Source organism: Balaenoptera borealis, assembly GCF_965194805.1.
Source record: "Balaenoptera borealis genome assembly, chromosome: 10".
Lineage (NCBI taxonomy): Eukaryota > Metazoa > Chordata > Mammalia > Artiodactyla > Balaenopteridae > Balaenoptera > Balaenoptera borealis.
Genome location: NC_138874.1, coordinates 86,993,808 through 87,012,014, shown reverse-complemented (window position 1 = coordinate 87,012,014; position 18,207 = coordinate 86,993,808). Strand labels below are relative to the sequence as shown.

Sequence of the window (18,207 nt, the reverse complement as noted above, 5' to 3'; positions counted from 1 at the left end):
AGATGCCACTAGCACCCCCTTCCCCAGCAGTGATAGGCAAAGATGTCTCCAGTCACTGCAGAAAGTCCCTGGGGGAGGGGGACAAAATCACTCCCAGTTAAGAAGCATTGGTCTAAACAAACTGAAAGACTGAATTCCATTGTGATTTATCTCTAAACGAGCATTTAGAAGAAGGCAGAGCAACCTCTGGCTAATTTGTAGCTTTTGTCAGAAAAGGGTAGACAGAGCATGTATTTCTGAGCTTGCTCTAAGTAAACAGCATTTTTTAAGTATTCTATCTCTTTATTTCTTACAATAGGGGAGGAGTTTCGGAATTTACAATTCCCTGCTAATAGGCAAGCAGAATTTTACCCATAGCCCAAATTATTCTTAAGTTGTTAAATTAAGTCTCTTTTATGTATTTTGTAAGAGTTCATATAGTACCTGAGAGTAAGGGATGCTTCGGCTAGTATGCAAGCCCCACTAATGATAATAGGGTGTCTATAACAGCTAAAAGAGAGTTAAATCCCAAGGGCTTACGATGCCAACACTGAGATCATTAAGAATAAGGAAACCTACCACCACTGCATGCAAAACTGAAAAGAGGATGATGCATAAGATATACGTGGTAGAAGGAAAAACTAAGGGTAAATTGTTTTCCAAGTTAAGAAACTTCGGTAAGCACCAGCTTGTGCAAGGCCTGTGCTGTTAAATCAAACCTTAACATAACTTTTTGCTCCCTATGATTTAAACAAAGATGATTTTTCTCTTTTATTAGTGTGCTTTTGGACACATCTCCCTCTATTGCATCCCCAGTTTCTCCCTTGGAGCTTTCCAACCAAGAATTCGGCTTGGCCAGGAAGCAGGGATCCTGGCAATGAGAAGGGTACGGTGTTGTCCTACCCCAGCCATGCCCCGGGGTCTGACTTCAGCCAGGGCGGCAGAGAGGGTCACTGGCCTACAAGGAGTAACTCTCCATCCTCCCATGGGCATTCACAAAAGCAGCCCTCTGTTTCACTAATCTTTCCCCACATAAGGGAGAAGCAGCAAGTGAATCTGACATGCCCAATCATGCCCCAGAGTAACATTATGAGATATTGGCTAGAGAGGACATTGCCTCCCTAGGCTTTCAACTTGAATGGCCTTGGTTTCCAACCCTGGCCCTGCCCGTTAACTGCTCTGAGCCTCTGTTTGCTCCCCTTGATGTTATGTGAGGCTTAGAAGTGGCACATGTGAAGTACCTGGCACAGTGCCCAGCACCTAGAGATACTGCCGTGGTTGACAACAAGATGAGAAAATGAAAATAGCAATAATCATATTTACTGAGATCCTTTATGAGCTATAACTTATGTATCATAAAACTCACTCATTTTACATGTACAATTCAATGTTTTTTGTAAATCATTACATGTATAGAGTTTTGTAACCAGCACTAAAATCCAGTTTTAGAAACTTTCTGTGCCTACCCCAACTCCAAAAGAGCCATTATGCTCATTTGTGGTCAGTTCTGTTCCCATCCTCAGCCCTGGGTAACCCTGATCTGCTTTCTGTTGTTACAGAGTTGCCTTTTCCAAACATTCATATAGATGGAGTCATATAATATGCAGTCTTTTCCATCTCACTCCTTTCACTTAGCATAACATCTTTGACCCTCAAAACTTTCAGTCCCTTTCCAGCAATATTACTTTATATTTGGCTAATTCTTTACATGTTCGAAGTTACCTTATTACCTAACCACAGTAACTCTGTGTTAGATAAAGTAGCTAGTGGCATCCCCATCTCACAGAGGGGGGAAACTGAGGCATAGTGGCTCGTAAGAGGTCACACAGCCAGTTTGGTGGCAGAGAAATAACTGGAACCCTGTCTTCCTGATGCAAAACCAGAGCTTGTACTGGACTCCACCACCACAGAGGACAGCGAGCATGCGCCTCCCTCTCCTCTGATTGCAGAAGTTATTTACGAAGAGGGAAGGGGAAAGGAAGACGTTGGCCGACTGTTTGCAGATATGAAGGAAAGGGAAGCTTAGTAAAGAAGCCAGGCAGTAGATATGACAACAATAACATGCCCAGGCCAAGCGAGCCCTTGGTGAAAAGAGAGGGGACCCCTGGGAGGAAATTCTGACTTAGACCTTCTTTCTGCTTCCTTATTTTTCAGACGAGGGTTTTTTTTCTCTTCCCCGAAACTTTCTATCAACATCTATCTATGAGTAGCCAAGTGTATTTTCACAATGTCATTCTTAAGTATTGAGAATTTGAAGAACAATATCAACTTGATACCCTTGCTAATAAAACACAGTTAGACTCATACTACTACATATTCAGATGACATTTCAGTTTATTGTCGGAGGAAATGTTAAAAATTCCATATGTAGTCTCTTTCTCAAAATGTTTTTAAAAATCCCATCTGGGTCAGCTTACATCTAAGTAAGGGTTACATGGGAGGGGCCGTTCCTTCAACAGATGCCACTGGTGAGTGCTTATGGAAATCAGCCCTATGTAAGGACTATGTGTAGAAAGAGTAAATGGGCTCTGAGTGAGAGCCTGAAGGCCTCTCTCTAGTCAAGTACATGAGAATGAACTTTATGATCTCTGCGTTTAATACTTTTCGAGGACTTTTTCCCTTTTTTTGTGTTTGGAATAGGTGGTCCTGTCAGATGAGGTGGCATGGGGGTGCATGTGTCTTCTCTTGTTATAAATTCTGAGAGGGCAGAAGCCTACGTCTACTTCTTCAGCTCTTCCACAGCCCCTAACACAGTGGCTCCAAGGGCTTTACACATACCAGGTTCTCAGTAATTCTTGGTAATAGATTATTACCTCAGTGTTTACTTACGTGTGATTTATCTTGCAAACTCAAACAACACATACTGTGGGCAAGTCCAACCTATATGTACAGAGTATCCCCTTTAAGTCCATTAGGAATTGTGGACTTATAAATGTAGTAAGTTCTTAATTAAAACATTTATTCAGTTCAATTTAATTCAGTAGAGAGCCTTTATCTCACTGAGCAGTAATGTCCAGGCAGGCGGTATCAGCCTGAGAGGAGGCAGCTGGGACGCGCTGAGGGGAGCTGGCTTAGCTCTGGCCTCTCCCCATCCAGGCCTGCTCCCTATCCCAGCAGTGAATCTCTGCCTGTCTCTCACCTTCTTCCCTCATAACGATGCTCTGGCTTCTATCTTCAGGTAGAGGGAGGGGAAATGGGCGTGGTGGACAAGGCCCTCTGGGTCCCTTCTGTGACTTCAGAAGAGGAGATTTGGGTAATAGCTTGCTGCTTCTCTCCATTTGTCTATTTCTGCAGTGAGCAAAGGCCCTAAGAACTCAGAGATGAATGAATGCAGGAGTGTTCTCCAAATGTGAGGTTAGGTGTGTGTACTGTGTAAGTGTGGTTAGGAATGAGCAGTGTCTATAGGTGTGATCAGGAGTGGTGGGATAGGGAGCAGGCCTGGATGAGGAGAGGCCAGAGCTAAGCCAGCTCCCCTCTGTCTCTAGGTACTGCTGTTGTGCACATTTGTGCAGTGCATATAGATGCAAGTGTGAGCTCTTAGCTCCCTTCCATAGGAACCCTTGTGAGCTCTTATTGAGCCCACAGAATCAGGGGCTCTGAACTTGTCCCATGGGGGAAATGAGAAGGTCATTTAGCAATGTTTAGATGGAGTTCCTAATTAACATCCTAGTTCTGAGCTTATAAATTGGCATTTATAAAATGTTTCATCACCTTTGCCTATAGGTTTTCCCCCAAAACTTCAATGTAACTACTTATATATGCTTAGCTGAAAGTAAGAAAACATGTGCATGTATTTCTGAGCCTGCCAGCAAGGCCAGCTCACTGTGACCATCAGCCCTCAGTTCAGGGCTAGAGACTGACCTGTGTATATGTCTGCACAGGTCGAAAGAGCGGGGCCTGGGACTCTAAATCAACCTCTTCACCTGCTGCGCCATCCCCACTGCCCAGGGCTGGGTAAGTTCCTGTTGCAGAGAAGCAACTCTGTGAATTCAGTGTATGGTCTCCATCGCTGCTGTGAGCAGAGCTGCCTGGAATCCACAAAGGAGTCCTGCCTGAGAATCTGGGGGCCAAAGGGGGGTGTTTTTCTGCTGTTTCCATTCAGAAGAGCATACCTGCCCAAGCTCATATGCAGGTGCACCTAACATTACAATAGGTGTGTTCCTAAAGGGTGTGGAAATGAAACCCTATTGCCCTGGTCTTCTCCACACCCATGCATGCTTCAAGTTGGACTAAGGGTGTCCCTGCTGACATCAAAAACTAGTAGTCTTTCCTCCCATAAACTTCTAGCTAAATCTTGAGCTCATTGACTTGTGTTCCACAAGACACAAGCTCCAGCACCTGAATAATTTTAAGACCCACTAGCAGGTTTCATCCCTACTTTCTACTCCTCGGTTTCTCTTCCGAGTATTTAGTGATCCGCAAACAAATGTGTACACAGAGCAGCATGCACTTGGTGTTCCATCAAAGCAACACTGCCAAGGTTCCTTTCAAAAGGGAGATGAGAGAGTCATTCTTTCTCATTGAACTTAGAAGAGCTTTGTAAGATGTTGGGTGCATGTAACGTGTTAATATTACAAACAGTGACCCCATAATTTCATATTGGCTCAATAGGTTATTTTAAAAGCACATTTAAATCTGTCCAAAGCAAGCCTGCATGGTTATAGCCTTAATTCTGCCTCTGAGTAAAGCAAAGAAATTCTCCATTTCAGGGGTTTATTAAACAAAACTCTGCACACTTCTCTCTTGGCTTAGGTTTATCACTTCAGGCAAGTTACTTAGTCTCCTAATCTCTAAAATGTAATAAAAACACCCATTTAAAAAGGACAGTGTGAGGTTTAAAAAATATGTGAAGAGCGTAACCCAGTGCCAGGCGTCTTAGAGGCATTTGGGAATTGTTAGTATTCTTCCCCCAACCTTCCAGCTCTCAGCCAAAACAAAGTGAGAGATAGAGAGAAAGCCAGTATTCAAAATAAACACAGAAGAGAATTATAAAGCCTTAGCAATATTAGAGTCCAATCTCTACTGAACTAAGACAAACCTGTACGTTAGGCCAGGCCAGCACCTTCAGGACCAGAGATCAGAGTGGGTTTCAAACTTGTGTTGTGTTGGTCTTGGGTTTATCTGTTTGGAATGAAATTCTAGGCAGACGTCTAGCAGAGAAGAGTCACCTGAAGCAGGGGGGACATTGGCATGGGGAGGTGCTGGCTACAAATGTACCTGCTTGGCCACCCTCATGTCTCCACCCTCCTTCCCCAGACAGTAGCCCTGGGGTGCTGTTGGGGGAAGGGACGGCTCTACACACACACTTTGAAAACGCTGACTCTGGTCCTCATTTTACAGATGAAGAAACTAAAGCTCAGACTGGCCCTCACAGCTGAGAGAAACAGGCCTGAGGTCACAGAGTCATCAGTGGCAGAACTGGAACAAGAGCTCAGTTATCCTGATTCCCTGGCAACTGGTGCTCCTGTTTATCCCCAGTAACCCCTTTGCCATCTGTCAGCAGACCCTATCTGAGGCTAGAAGGATCATGGCTAAATCCTGCTTTCATCCCTCTCTTCCCTTCAAGGATAGTCTTCCTACACACTTGTATCACTTTCACTATTCTAGTTTAAATTTGAGAGTAAAATGATAAGGCATCAGCTCCTCTTTATCTTTGTTGTGTTTTAACAAAGCCAATCTCTTTCTATCCCCCAGGAAAAAAACAGCTACGCCACTGAAGACGGTGAGTTAATTCTGCTTTTAAATGTGCTTCATGTTTCCCGCAATGTTTATTCTTGCCCACTTATTTAAAGTTGACGATGCTTCCCGCTAAGGTGAACATAGCAATCATGTTGCTGCCCGGACAGTCCAAGAGAAACTTGGAGTCCTCACTTGGGTAGGGAAGATGCTGCATGGGAGGGTCACATCCTCCCTGAACCCCGTGTCTTCACTGAATGTGAACGGCCCATCAGTGGTCAGGCTCCCTGCATCCCAAGACCTTTGTCTTCCCCTGTGTCTGCTTCCCACCCGCTGGCCTGGGAACTAATGACTGACAACTGCATATCAGGCACAAAGGCCTGAGTACACTCAACTTCTGTGCAGAACGTGGGGAACCTGGGCCAGCCCATTATTCGAGGAAGCCCACCTTGACCTGGTATCTACACTGTAGCCTGACGTTTACAGTCCCTTACAAACACCAAGACGGTGGGGCCCTGAGACCAAAGCCAGATGCCAGATTTCCACTGCATAAGCGCTACTGCCCAGCAGCTGCTGGGGGTCATGGTATCCACCAACCCTGTTGACAGAGTGGGGACACCAGGATGACACTGCTCCTTCCCTGACACACTTCAAGTCCATTGTCACTTAATGCAAAAGTGGGCCGGGGGACTGTGTGTTTCTACTTGTTGGTCTTGTGACTGAAAGAAAAGCTATGCATCAAAGAAATGTTCTCCCCCGGTATTTATTTTAATAATATTGCCTTGACTTTTATTTCCACATACCATTGTATTGAAGATCCTTGCCTTTCTTTTTTTTTTAAATAGACTCCAGTTGTCTCTCAACAGAATGCCTCAAGTGTTTGTGAAGGTAAGGCCTGTATTACTTTGACAGATGCGCATGTCCTCTGAAAGTTATTTTGATTAAGGATTTGTGTACAAATGTATTTCTAAATTTCTTTAATTATTCATAAGGCAACTGTAAACATAAAACTCAATCTTCTAAACAGAACAGTCTTGACTTTGCCATGAGTAGTGAGTAGCAAAGCTGATCAGGACCTGAGCTTGCCAGGCTGCACCTTTGGGGCAGGCCACAATCTACATGCCCAAAACCTGCCTGTTTGTAGACAGATACGACTTGCCAGAAACAGTGCCACAGCGTTACATAGGTGTGAAGACTTATTTAGAGCCAGTCACGTATCTTAGAATTAATGGCTAAGTTAAGGTAATGAATTTTTAAAAACCTGTTTGTTCAAACAAGTTCTTGTGCTAAGTTTTCAAAATAATGTTTCCTGAGTTCAAACATCTATCTTAGTACATCTTCAAATGCTTCCCTTCCTTTGTTTTATCATAACCTAAAACCCTTATGTATACTTTTTATTAGTACTTTCCCATTTAAAAAAAAATATTTGTATTTGAAAAATACTGGGGAAAAAAAAAAACAGAAAGAGGAAGAATCATCCATCATCTCAACACTTAAAACACTATATAGAAATTAAAATCCTGCACCCGTCTAATTCCAATCTTGAAGGTACCCAATGTTAAAAGCTCACCATTTCCTGAGTTAATGTGGGCACACCTGGTCTCACAATGGACGGTAGACATTTTCTGAATGTGCATTACAACTCCCTGTCTGCTTTGACTGCTCTGTTGAGTTTTTTACATCATTTCCCACATCTTTCTCCCAGGCTGTTCCTGAGGTACCGCTCCCTTCCTGTGTCTTGCTTTCTTCTGCCTTTCCTGATGCTTTTGCCTTGCTGTCCTTCCATTCCTTACAGTCTTCCATGCCTGTTGAGCAGGGAGCTTGGAGTGATAATGGAGTGTTAGGGTGAGCCTCTGTAGGAAGTAAGTACAACCCTGTGCAAATTTCATGGCTTCAGAAGCTTCTGAAAACCATCAGAGAACAGGCTCTTGGCATGTCCCATGCGGCTCGGGTGTCCTCATTCCCAAAGGGCTCCAGTGCAGGAGCGTGGTCTCTCATTTCAAGAGTAGAGGCAATGGCCATCCAAACCCAAAGCGGGTGAGTGGCCTCTTCTGACCTAGGAAGGAAGTCTCCTGGAGGACGGGGGCAAAAGCAGGGGTGGTCAAAGCTCATCAGGCTGTGGGGAAGCAAAGTGTTCACTGTTTCTCCTGAAATTACCATGTTGTAAAGTCAAGAACAAAACATCTCACGTGGCAGCTCGAAGTAACTTGCCACAAACTTGAAACACAATCTTCAGAGATTCAAACTTCTGAATTTCTCTGCACCTCAAGAAACCCTGAAGTCTATCATCATTTATTTGAATCTTTGAGTTCTTACTGCTTTTATTTTGGGTTCCTGTAATGGGAGATCAGTAGTTCTCAAACTTTCTTCCATGCAGGAGACAGACCTTTGGACATACCCAGATTTTAACACACCCTAGACAAAATTCGAGGGAGAATAAAGCATTACAATAATTTATAATCACTTTTATTAGTGGTTCAGCAATAAATGTTCTTCAACATAAACTTCTTAGATTTCAGGTTATGCACATTTCCCTGTGAACTAATTATAACTCCACCCCTTCCTCTCTCACTCAGGAAAAGATAGTGAAATGCAAGTGAGATTTAACATTATTATAGGGATAACCTTGAATTTGCTCAATTAATTTTTCAAAAAAGTAGATCATTCGCAAACGCTGATATTTTACCTCTTATCAGTAAGAAATTACTTATACCACATCTTATGACTAATGAAGACACACCAGGGTCTTGTAACACCTATGTGGAGGCCACATAGAAATCAGGGGTGGCTAAAGCTTGCCCATCTTCTGGCTTTTACTTGTAATCACACACCTAAAGGTCCAGATTCCACAGGTTCAGTCCCCATGTATTTGTACATTGCCAAGAGGTGAATGCAGAGGTGGTAGGGTGTGCTTGTAACACTGCTGAGTAGGAGTCCTGGTCTTAATAGCTCAGGCACACCACCACACTGACAGGTGCACAAAGGGATGACATCCTGGTGAAAGACATGCTCATGGGAAGACATGTGACCAAATCTGGTTCCTCTCAGTTGATGTTTCTGGGTTTGGGCATGGGGACAGACATTTCACCCTAATCCTACTATGATAATTTTCTTAATGCAGAAAAACCTATACCTGCTGAACGCCACCGAGGGTCTAGTCACAGACAAGAAAATATGCAGTCACAAGTTTTTCCTCCTCCTGCCCAGAAGTAAGAATTCTTTCCTTTAAAAATAAGTTTCCTTGGAACTTCCCTGGCAGTCCAGTGGTTAGGACCCCACGCTTCCATTACAGGGGCCACGGGTTCAATCCCTGGTTGGGGAACTAAGATCCCACATGCCGCGCGGTGCGGCCAAAAAAATTAAAGTTTCCTTAACACCTGCATTGTTATACTGCACAGAAACACTGGCTTGTTGTGATTGGTAAAGATTTAATATTTCATTGCTTTGCAATTAAATTTTAAAAGGTGTTAAGTAGGTAACAACTTTAAAAAAAACCGCTTAGAATTACAGAGACTGAACTAATATTTGGGTTAATTATTGGACTTAACTAAAAAATAACACTAGTCAAGTCTCCTCTTTTTATAAAATTAAAGGGAACAATTTTACTTATCTTGAAGGTTTTGGTGCCTCTCCTATCTTTAGATATGTTTTATTGGCCATTCCTGTTGATCCTTTGTGATGCACCTGTTCTGAGTATCTTCAGTGCAAGCAAAAAGTCAAACTTATTCATCTTGTGCTTTGCCCTTTAATTAATCTGAAATTCTTCCTTTCAGACCAATTCATCAAAAACCCATACCTCTGCCAAGTAAGTACAATGAAGGCACGAAGAACAATATCAGGTATCGGCTAAGGCTGGCTCTTCACGTCTGAGCCACCTGGGGGTCCAGTGCAACACTGCCTCTTCCAGCTGGAGTATCTTAGTATCCTCTCTAGCTTGTTTCCTCATCTGTAAAACGGGGCCAAGAATATTTATTTCATGGAGCTGTTCTGAAAAGTAAATAGATTTGAGATCATTTTTACTTTTTTCTTTTTTAGTTTTGATTGAATATTTTACTGGTCATACTGGTCATCTTTTATTTATTTAATTTTTTTTCACAACAACAATACAACTATTTTCAAAATAAGATGATTAAGTAAAACAACATATTGTGCTTGGTACATAGAAGGTCTTCAATAAATGATAGCTATTTAAATTGAATCTAAAATACATTTTAATGTTCGTAAAATATATCTACAGAGGGTGCCCTGAAAAGAAGATCTGGCAAATATCTGGATAATTTTCCCTAGGCTAATAATACAATACCCTAAAAATATATGAAGTCAGACTCACAGAACACAACTGCCCAAACCTTGATTTACTTTCTACTCAATGCAGGAAAAAAATGAAAACACAAAATAAAACCCTACTGTACATGGATAATTTGGAAAATATTCCAAAATAATCAATTCAATAAATTTAAATAAAGAGAATAATTATTATATACAAAAAGTATGTGTGTTTATATAAACATAAATCTGTTTCTTAGGCTTTAATTGGATTTTTGATTCATCTTAAATAAAAGAAACTTAAAATAAACTTTTCTAAAATTCTGAACACAAAGTGAAATGGTATAGCTATAGAAATTTTGTTTTTTTTTACTACGTAAAGCTTTATTATACCCTTTATTGTTTTTCAACCCAAGTCATTCTTTCCATTGACAAATACTTATTGACTGTCTGCTATGTGCCAGGCACTATTTTAGACACAGAGGATACAGCAGTGAATAAAACAGAGTCCCTTCCTTTATGGAGCTTCTTTTCTGCTAGAGGAGAAATAAACAACTAGATAAGCCATAATATCAGGCAAATGTTAAACTGATATAAAGAAAAATAAAGCATGGTGGCAGGGGGTGGGCACAGAGAGGAATGGAGACAGTGAGGGCTGCTGTGGTCAGGGAAGACCTCACCTGTAAAATGGGGTCTGATAGCTCCTCCCATAAAGGGCGGACGTGAAGGCAAAATGAGCTAAGATGTGGGAAACAGGACAGGGCTGGCACATATTCAGGGATCAGAAAATGTCAGCCTTGAACTCCCCCAACTGCCCAAACTGCGGAAACCACCCACCTCCTTGTACTATGTACTTTAGGAGAGCGTGACCACCCACCCTCTTTGCTGCACCCACCCGGGAATACTGTCCCCACCTGTCAGAACACAGCCTTCCTTCATACTCAGCCCTGTTGGGCCTGCCAAGCCCTCATTGCTCCCTCCTGTTAACAATGGTGGCTGTCACCTTTGAACGTCCAGGGCACTTTTATCTGAAGCACTTGGTTCATCTAAGCCTGTTTCTCTTGCAGACTTCCCCTCCTAAGAAAGGACAACTCTAGTTGCTCTGGTCAAAAACCTTAGAGTCACCCATGACTCCTCACTTGCTTTCTTTCTTTTTTTTTTTATAAATGTATTTATTTATTTTTGGCTGCATTGGGTCTTCGTTGCTGTGCGTGGGCTTTCTCTAGTTGCGGCGAGCGGGGGCTACTCTTCATTGCGGTGCAGGGGCTTCTCAGTGCGGTGGCTTCTCTTGTTGCAGAGCATAGGCTCTAGGCGCGCAGGCTTCAGTAGTTGTGGCAAGCGGGCTCAGTAGTTGTGGCTCACGGGCTTAGTTGCTCTGCGGCATGTGGGATCTTCCCGGACCAGGGCTTGAACCCGTGTCCCCTGCATTGGCAGGCAGATTCTTAACCATTGCGCCACCGGGGAAGTCCCCTCACTTGCTTTCTTCACACACCTTCCAGCTGTTCCTTCAAAATACATTTGCAATCCAGTCACTCTCACTAATTCTGCTGACGCCATCTGTTCCAAGCCACCATCACCTCCTGCCTGGGCTTGCAAGACTCAACTGGCCTCCTTTCTCTGCTCTTGCCCCCTTCTATCTATTTCCAGCCCTGGAGTCAGAGTGACCTTGTTAAAAGACAGGCAAATCACACTATTCTGTTCAAAACCCTACAAAAGCTTCCCACACCATGCTTGTTAAAGCTCAAGTCATGCTAAGTGTCCACTGGGTCCCACAAACCTGGTCCCTTCACCACCTCCTGTATGACTTCATCCCTTATTCTTCACCCCTTTTCTCACTGCAGTCCAGGCACAGTGGCCCCCTCTCTATTCCTCAAACATGCCAGGCCCTTGCATTCACTGTTCCCTACACCTGCAACAATTTTTCCTCAGATATCCACATGCCTCCTCCCTCTCCACCTACAGATCTTACCCAAGTGTCACCTCACTGAGGCTCTCCCTGACCAGCCTATTTAAACATACTACTTATCCGAAGCTATCCCCCACCCACTTCCCTGCCTATTTTTCTTCATAGCACTTATGACTTTGTAATATTGTATATATTTACTTATGTCTTTATTGTCTATCTCACTCCATTAAAATTTAAGCTCCAAGAGGGAGGGGCATTTTGCTGTTTTGTTGACTGCTGTATATTCCTAAAGCTTTGATCCATGGCAGGTACACAATAAAGAATGAATGAGTGAGTGGATGAATGAATGAATGAATACAGCTAAGTATTTTCTCCATTTCATGTGTCTCCATGTCTCCACATTTAGATGGTAAACTCCTTGAGGGAGTTTATGCCTTAGGGCAGAAATTCTCAATCATTTTGACCTCAGGACCATTATAACACTCTTAAAATCATTGCAGACCCAAAGAACTATGGTTTATGTGTTTCTTTCTAATGATACTTAGTGTATTAGTTAGAAGACATTTAAAACATTTATGAATCCATTTTTAAAATATTAAACTCATTACATGTTAACAACATATTTTTATGAAAAAAATATATTTTCCAAACAAAAAAAATTTAGGGGGAAGAGTGGCATTGTTTTACATTTTTAAAATCTCTTTAATGCCTGGAATAACAGAGGCAGCTGAATTCTCATATCTGCGTCTACATTCAATCTGTTACAGTATGTTTTACTGGTCGAAGTATATGAGGAAAATTGGGCTTCACAGAGATATGTATTTGGAAAAAACCTCGCAGACACCCTGAAAGAATCTTGGGGATTCCCAGGGTCCTCAGACCTCACTTCGAGAAGCACAACTCTTAAGGATTTTTTGGTGTGTGTGATTTTTCAGTATGTGTGTTCCTTGCAGCTCCCAGCACAGTGCTGAGGTATAGGCAGAGTAACTGCTCAAGATATAATGGGATCCATTGATTTTTCAAATCCCTTTCAGGATTTCCAGAAGGGGGAAGCCCAACTGTGGATGGCCCATTACCCAGCTTTTCATCTAATTCCAATTTGTCAGAACAGGTATGAAATGAACTCGTTATCAGTAAACTGCAGGAAAGGGCATGACTTCTTATAAGAGAGACTTTGGAGTGAAGCTTGGGAACAGATTCTATTTTAAGTGAGCCTGTGAGTTGTCATTTGCTGATGGGTACAGAATACAGTTTTTTCCCAACTGTTAAGACTTTGCTCCATTTATTCTAATTTGTATTCTGGATGCCATAAATAACAATTGGTGTTTCTTCAAAACTAGCAAAGAAGTGTGTTGTTTTTATTGTTCTTCCTCTCACATAGATTCTATTTAAACTATGTAATTTTTTCAGAATAGATCTGTGGAGGCATATGATATTAAAACACATAAAATAGCATAGTTTAAAAAAAGACAGAGAAAGGAGTCGGTGTGCCCTTGGGCAAGTCTCTAAGCTTTCTCAAATGTAAAATAGGGATGATAGCATGTATTTGTCTTGCCTTCAAAGTTGTTACAAGAATCAAATAAGATATTTGTAAAAACACTTCGGAAATTATAAAATGCTCCACAAAGCAACAATAAGATCATAATAGAAAGGGAGATGACAACTTATTTAGGAGAAAGGATTAAATGGTTCAGGAATCTAGCAGGATTAGGTCTTAAATTCAAATACTAAGTCTACCCCCTACAGCCAAATTGGGGAAAAGTCAATTATATAATCCTTGTGGTTGATCAAAAGAAGCATAAAACTCATTTTCAGATTACTGGCCCAAATGTAGTTAGGCCTTTCTGGTAATGCAAAATGGGACTTTGTTTCTAGTGCACAGAAGGTTCAGTGTCATTGAAGGGCCATCTCTTGCTTAATAATGCCCTCTCACTCACAGGAAGCTGACGTTCACTGTAAACCATGGTACGCTGGTGCTTGCGATCGAAAGTCGGCCGAAGAGGCATTATACAGATCAAACAAGGTCTGACCATTTTAAAATCTCATGTTGTGCCCTCAGCCTATATCGGCACAGTTGTCATCCCGATAATATGCTAATTAAGTAATTGCAACAATTATGGGTGCAGGAATCTTTTTTCTTTACTTAAGAGGAACTGCCATCCCCTCCTCTCTTTGAAGCACCTCCCTCTTTTTTTGTTCCTCCATCTTATTGCTGCTTGTCCTTTCATCTATATGTGCATGCATAGGCTCCGCTGCTCTCCAAATAGCGGAAGAGAAGAAAGCTCTGGAGGGGATCTCTGTAAGGCTTGGTGCTACGTGAGATCCATCCAGCAGTGAGATGTAACAGACTATTTTGGATCAATGCTTGGGATAAAAGATTGGGATCAAGATGGCAAAAAGTACTGGGAAGTAAATTTTTGGAGAGTCCAAGCCCAGTCATATAGGAACACTAGAACAGTCAGGACAATCCAAGATTAAAGTGCCACTTTTCTTTTTCTTTCTCTTTTCTCCGCCCACTTGCACCTTGCCTTGTCAGAATATACTGGTTTATTTTTGGCTGCATTGGGTCTTCGTTTGCTGTGTGCGGGCTTTCTCTAGTTGTGGCTAGCAGGGGCTACTCTTCGTGTGGTGCATGGGCTTCTCATTGCGGTGGCTTCTCTTGTTGCAGAGCACAGGCCCTAGAGTGCAAGGGCTTCTGTAATTGTGGCACGTGGGCTCAGTAGTTGTGGCTCATGGGCTCTAGAGCACAGGTTCAGTAGCTGTGGTGCACAGGCTTAGTTGCTCTGTGGCATGTGGGATCTTCTCGGACCAGGGATAGAGTCCCTTGTCCCCTGCATTGGCAGGCAGATTCTTAACCACTGCGCCACTAGGGAAGTCCAGAATATACTGTTTTCTGCCACCGTTGTTTAGTCCTAGCTCTACAATGAAATATATTAAATGCTTTCCATCAGTCCTGTTGCTTCCTCAGTTATCTCTTTTTGTTTGGTGAAGCTCACCTGTAGTAGATTCTCAGGAAGGACTGTGCTTACATTATTCCCTGAGTTCTTGCACATTCGCAACTGTTTTTCATAGCCTGATACCCGGAGGAAATCTTGGCTGGATGTAAAATCCTCGGCTTGAGTTTTTAAAAGTGTTGCTCCACTGGATTGCCTTGATGCTTCTGAGAACTCTGATGCTAATGTCACTTTCTTGCCCTTGTATGTAATTTGATATTTTAATCTGATGGCTCTGCAGATTTTTTTCTTTTTAAAGTCTAATAGTTTTACCAGATTATGTCTCTGAGTAGATTTCCAGGTCAATGTTTTCAGGTAGATGGAAACCCTTTCAATATGTAGACTTAAGTTTTCTCTTATTTCCAAAACATTTTCTTAAATTACAGACTTAAAGAGTAGTTCTGTTTCATTATTTTGTTTTTTTTCAAGGACTCACATTACATGTATTTTAGACCTTTCTTTGGGGGGGGGTCTTCCTTTCAATCCAACCACTCTGACGTTATTGTACTTTTTTTTTTTTTAACCTCTCTCTCTCTCTCTTTTTTTTCTTTCTTTCTTGGTTGTTTCCATGCCTTCCTTCAGTCATTTATTAAATCTTCATTTAAGGCTATTGTCCCTTGGGCATCTTGTAATTTCTTCTTCATTTCTGATACAGGTTTGTCTTTCTTTTCAACTTCTTTCCCAGGGTTTATTTGTTTTTGTTTTTAAAATTTATTTATTTATTTATTTATTTTTGGCTGCATTGGGTCTTCGTTGCTGCACGTGGGCTTTCTCTAGTTGCAGCGAGTGGGGGCTACTCTTTGTTGTGGTGCGCGGGCTTCTCATTGCAGTGGCTTCTCTTGTTGTGGAGCACAGGCCCTAGGTGCGTGGGCTTCAGTAGTTGTGGGCTCAGTAGTTGTGGCTTGCGGGCTCTAGAGCACAGGCTCAGTAGTTGTGGCACATGGGCTTAGTTGCTCCGTGGCATGTGGGATCTTCCCGGACCAGGGCTTGAACCCATGTCCCCTGCATTGGCAGGCAGATTCTTAACCACTGCACCACCAGGTAAGCGCTCTTTCCCAGGTTTGATAAACTCTTATTGCATTCCTTCTTCCTGTTTTTGTCTACTTTTGTTCATAATTTTTGAATTTATGATTGTAGAATATTTTACAAGATATTTAATTAAATTTGGAATGTTGTGTTACAATTTTTTTTCTGCTTCAACATAAATTTTTGGAGAGAGAATTTTTATCAGCTGAAATGCTTTGATTCCCAATATCTGCTTTCTTCTTATAGCACTTTTGAATGGAATTTGTTTGATATATTTTTTTATTCATAGGCAACTTGTGAACATGGTTCCTAGTTCAAGAGTGCCCTTTAGGTTTGATCTTAATGTGTCCCTTCACACATTTCCAAAGCCTATAAACATAAGATCTTATTTAGTGCCTCAAAAAGCTAGCATTTACCTCTTTCAGAATTTTCTATAAGTATATATTTTACTGAAGTATTTTCTTGCAAAATAATAAAACAAGCTCTAATTGGTAATAAAAATCATATACCTAAATAATTAACTTTTGAATATAATATAGGTATTTTTCATAAACTGATTTTTAACCTATGGAAACACAAGTAACACTAATCATAATTATTCTTTCTTTTAATAAACAGGATGGATCATTTCTTATTCGGAAAAGCTCTGGCCATGATTCCAAACAGCCATATACACTAGTTGTATTTTTTAATAAGCGAGTATATAATATCCCTGTGCGATTTATTGAAGCAACAAAACAGTATGCTTTGGGCAGAAAGAAAACTGGTGAAGAGGTCAGTAATTTCTCTTCTAATCCAACTCTATAACTATGTTTTGAGCACAATGCCATCATACTGTATTAGGTGCCAGAGATGAGGAGAAAGGATACAAGAGTACCTGGTCTAAGGCTTGCACATTGTCATAGAGTATGAGATAAAATACTATGTTTGGGCAGTATATCCTATGAGAGAACAGAAAGGAGGAAAGACTGGTATGATGTAAAAGCTATATCTTTTATCCTGTTGCTTACTGAAGTCAGTCTGACTCGGCATTTTGTTTGCTTTGTTTTTTAGATTCCACATATAAGTGAAATCATATGGTATTTGTCTTTCTCTGTCTGACTTAATTCACTTAGTGTAATACCCTCTAGGTCCACCCATATTGTCACAAATGGCACAATTTCATTCTTTTTTATGGCTGAGTAATATTCCATTGTATATATATATATCACATCATCTTTACCTATTCATCTTTTGATGGACACTTACTTTGCTTCCATATCTTGGCTACTGTAAATAATGCTTGTATGAACATCAGGGTGTATGTATCTTTTTGAATTAGTGTTTTCATTTTCTTTGGATATGTACCCAGGAGAGGAATTGGTGGATCATATGGCAGTTCTATTTTTAATTTTTTGAGGAATCTCCATACTGTTTTCCATAGTTGTCATACCAATGTACATTCCCACCAACAGTGCACACGGGTTCCCTTTTCTTCACATCCTCACAAGCATGTTGTTTCTTGTCTTTTTGATAATAGCCATTCTCACAGGTGTGATGTGATATCTCATTGTGGTTCTGATTTTCATTTTCCTGATGATTAGTGATGTTGAGCATCATTTCATGTGCCTGTTGGCCATCTGCATGTCTTCTTCAGAAAAATGTCTACTCAGGTCCTGTGCCCATTTTTTAATTAGATTGCTTATTTGTTTGTTTGATACTGAGTTACATGAGTTCTTTATATATTTTGGATATTATCCCCTTATCAGACATATTATTTGCAAATATCTTCTCTCATTCAGTAGGTTGCCTTTTTCTTTTGTTGATGGTTTCCTTTGTTATGCAAAAGCTTTTTAGTTTGGTGTAGTCCCATTTGTTTATTTTTGCTTTTGTCACCCTTGCTTGAGGAGACATGTCCAAAAAAATATTGCTAAGACCAATGTCAAAGAGCATACTGCTTATGTTTTCTTCTGGGATTTTTATGGTTTCAGGTCTTACATTTAAATCTTTAATTCATTTTGAGTCTATTTTTTTGTATATAGTATAATAAAATGGTCTAAAATTTTCTGTTCATCAAAGGTCACAATCAACAGAGTAAAAAGGCAACCTATGAAATGGGAGAAAATATTTGCAAATTATGTGCCTGATAAGAGGTTAATATCCAGAATATATAAAGAACTCTTATAACTTTGTAGTATAGTTTAATGTAGTCCTATTTGTCTATTTTTTGTTTTGTTGCCTGTGCTTTTGGTGTAACATCCAAGAAATCATTGTCAAATGCAGTCTCATGAAGCCTTCTCCCTATGTTTTCTTTGAGGAGTTTTATAGTTTGGAGTTTTATTTTGCTTTTAATAAAGTCTCAGATAGTTAGAAAATGCAAAA

The 18,207-nt window shown here is 41.0% G+C and overlaps 2 protein-coding genes across 4 annotated transcripts in view; one reads left to right on the top strand and one right to left on the bottom strand.

The window, feature by feature from the left end:
• The window catches only part of BLNK (B cell linker), an 83,842-nt gene that overhangs the window by 61,332 nt on the left and 4,303 nt on the right, over positions 1-18,207 (top strand). For all 3 annotated transcript variants that reach the window (XM_082406545.1, XM_082406546.1, XM_082406547.1), the window contains 8 exons: positions 3,861-3,933; positions 5,674-5,701; positions 6,501-6,543; positions 8,777-8,864; positions 9,429-9,460; positions 12,862-12,938; positions 13,767-13,850; positions 16,465-16,620. In XM_082406545.1, coding sequence (XP_082262671.1) covers positions 3,861-3,933; positions 5,674-5,701; positions 6,501-6,543; positions 8,777-8,864; positions 9,429-9,460; positions 12,862-12,938; positions 13,767-13,850; positions 16,465-16,620 — 581 coding nt within the window. The remainder of the gene's footprint in view (positions 1-3,860; positions 3,934-5,673; positions 5,702-6,500; positions 6,544-8,776; positions 8,865-9,428; positions 9,461-12,861; positions 12,939-13,766; positions 13,851-16,464; positions 16,621-18,207) is intronic.
• Positions 6,618-18,207, bottom strand: part of ZNF518A (zinc finger protein 518A) — a 50,204-nt gene continuing 38,614 nt past the window's right edge. Inside the window, exons 6-7 of the transcript XR_014248801.1 lie at positions 9,452-9,601; positions 6,618-8,070 (exon numbers count right to left, since the gene is read on the bottom strand). The gene's annotated coding sequence lies outside the window, so the exon portion shown is untranslated. The remainder of the gene's footprint in view (positions 8,071-9,451; positions 9,602-18,207) is intronic.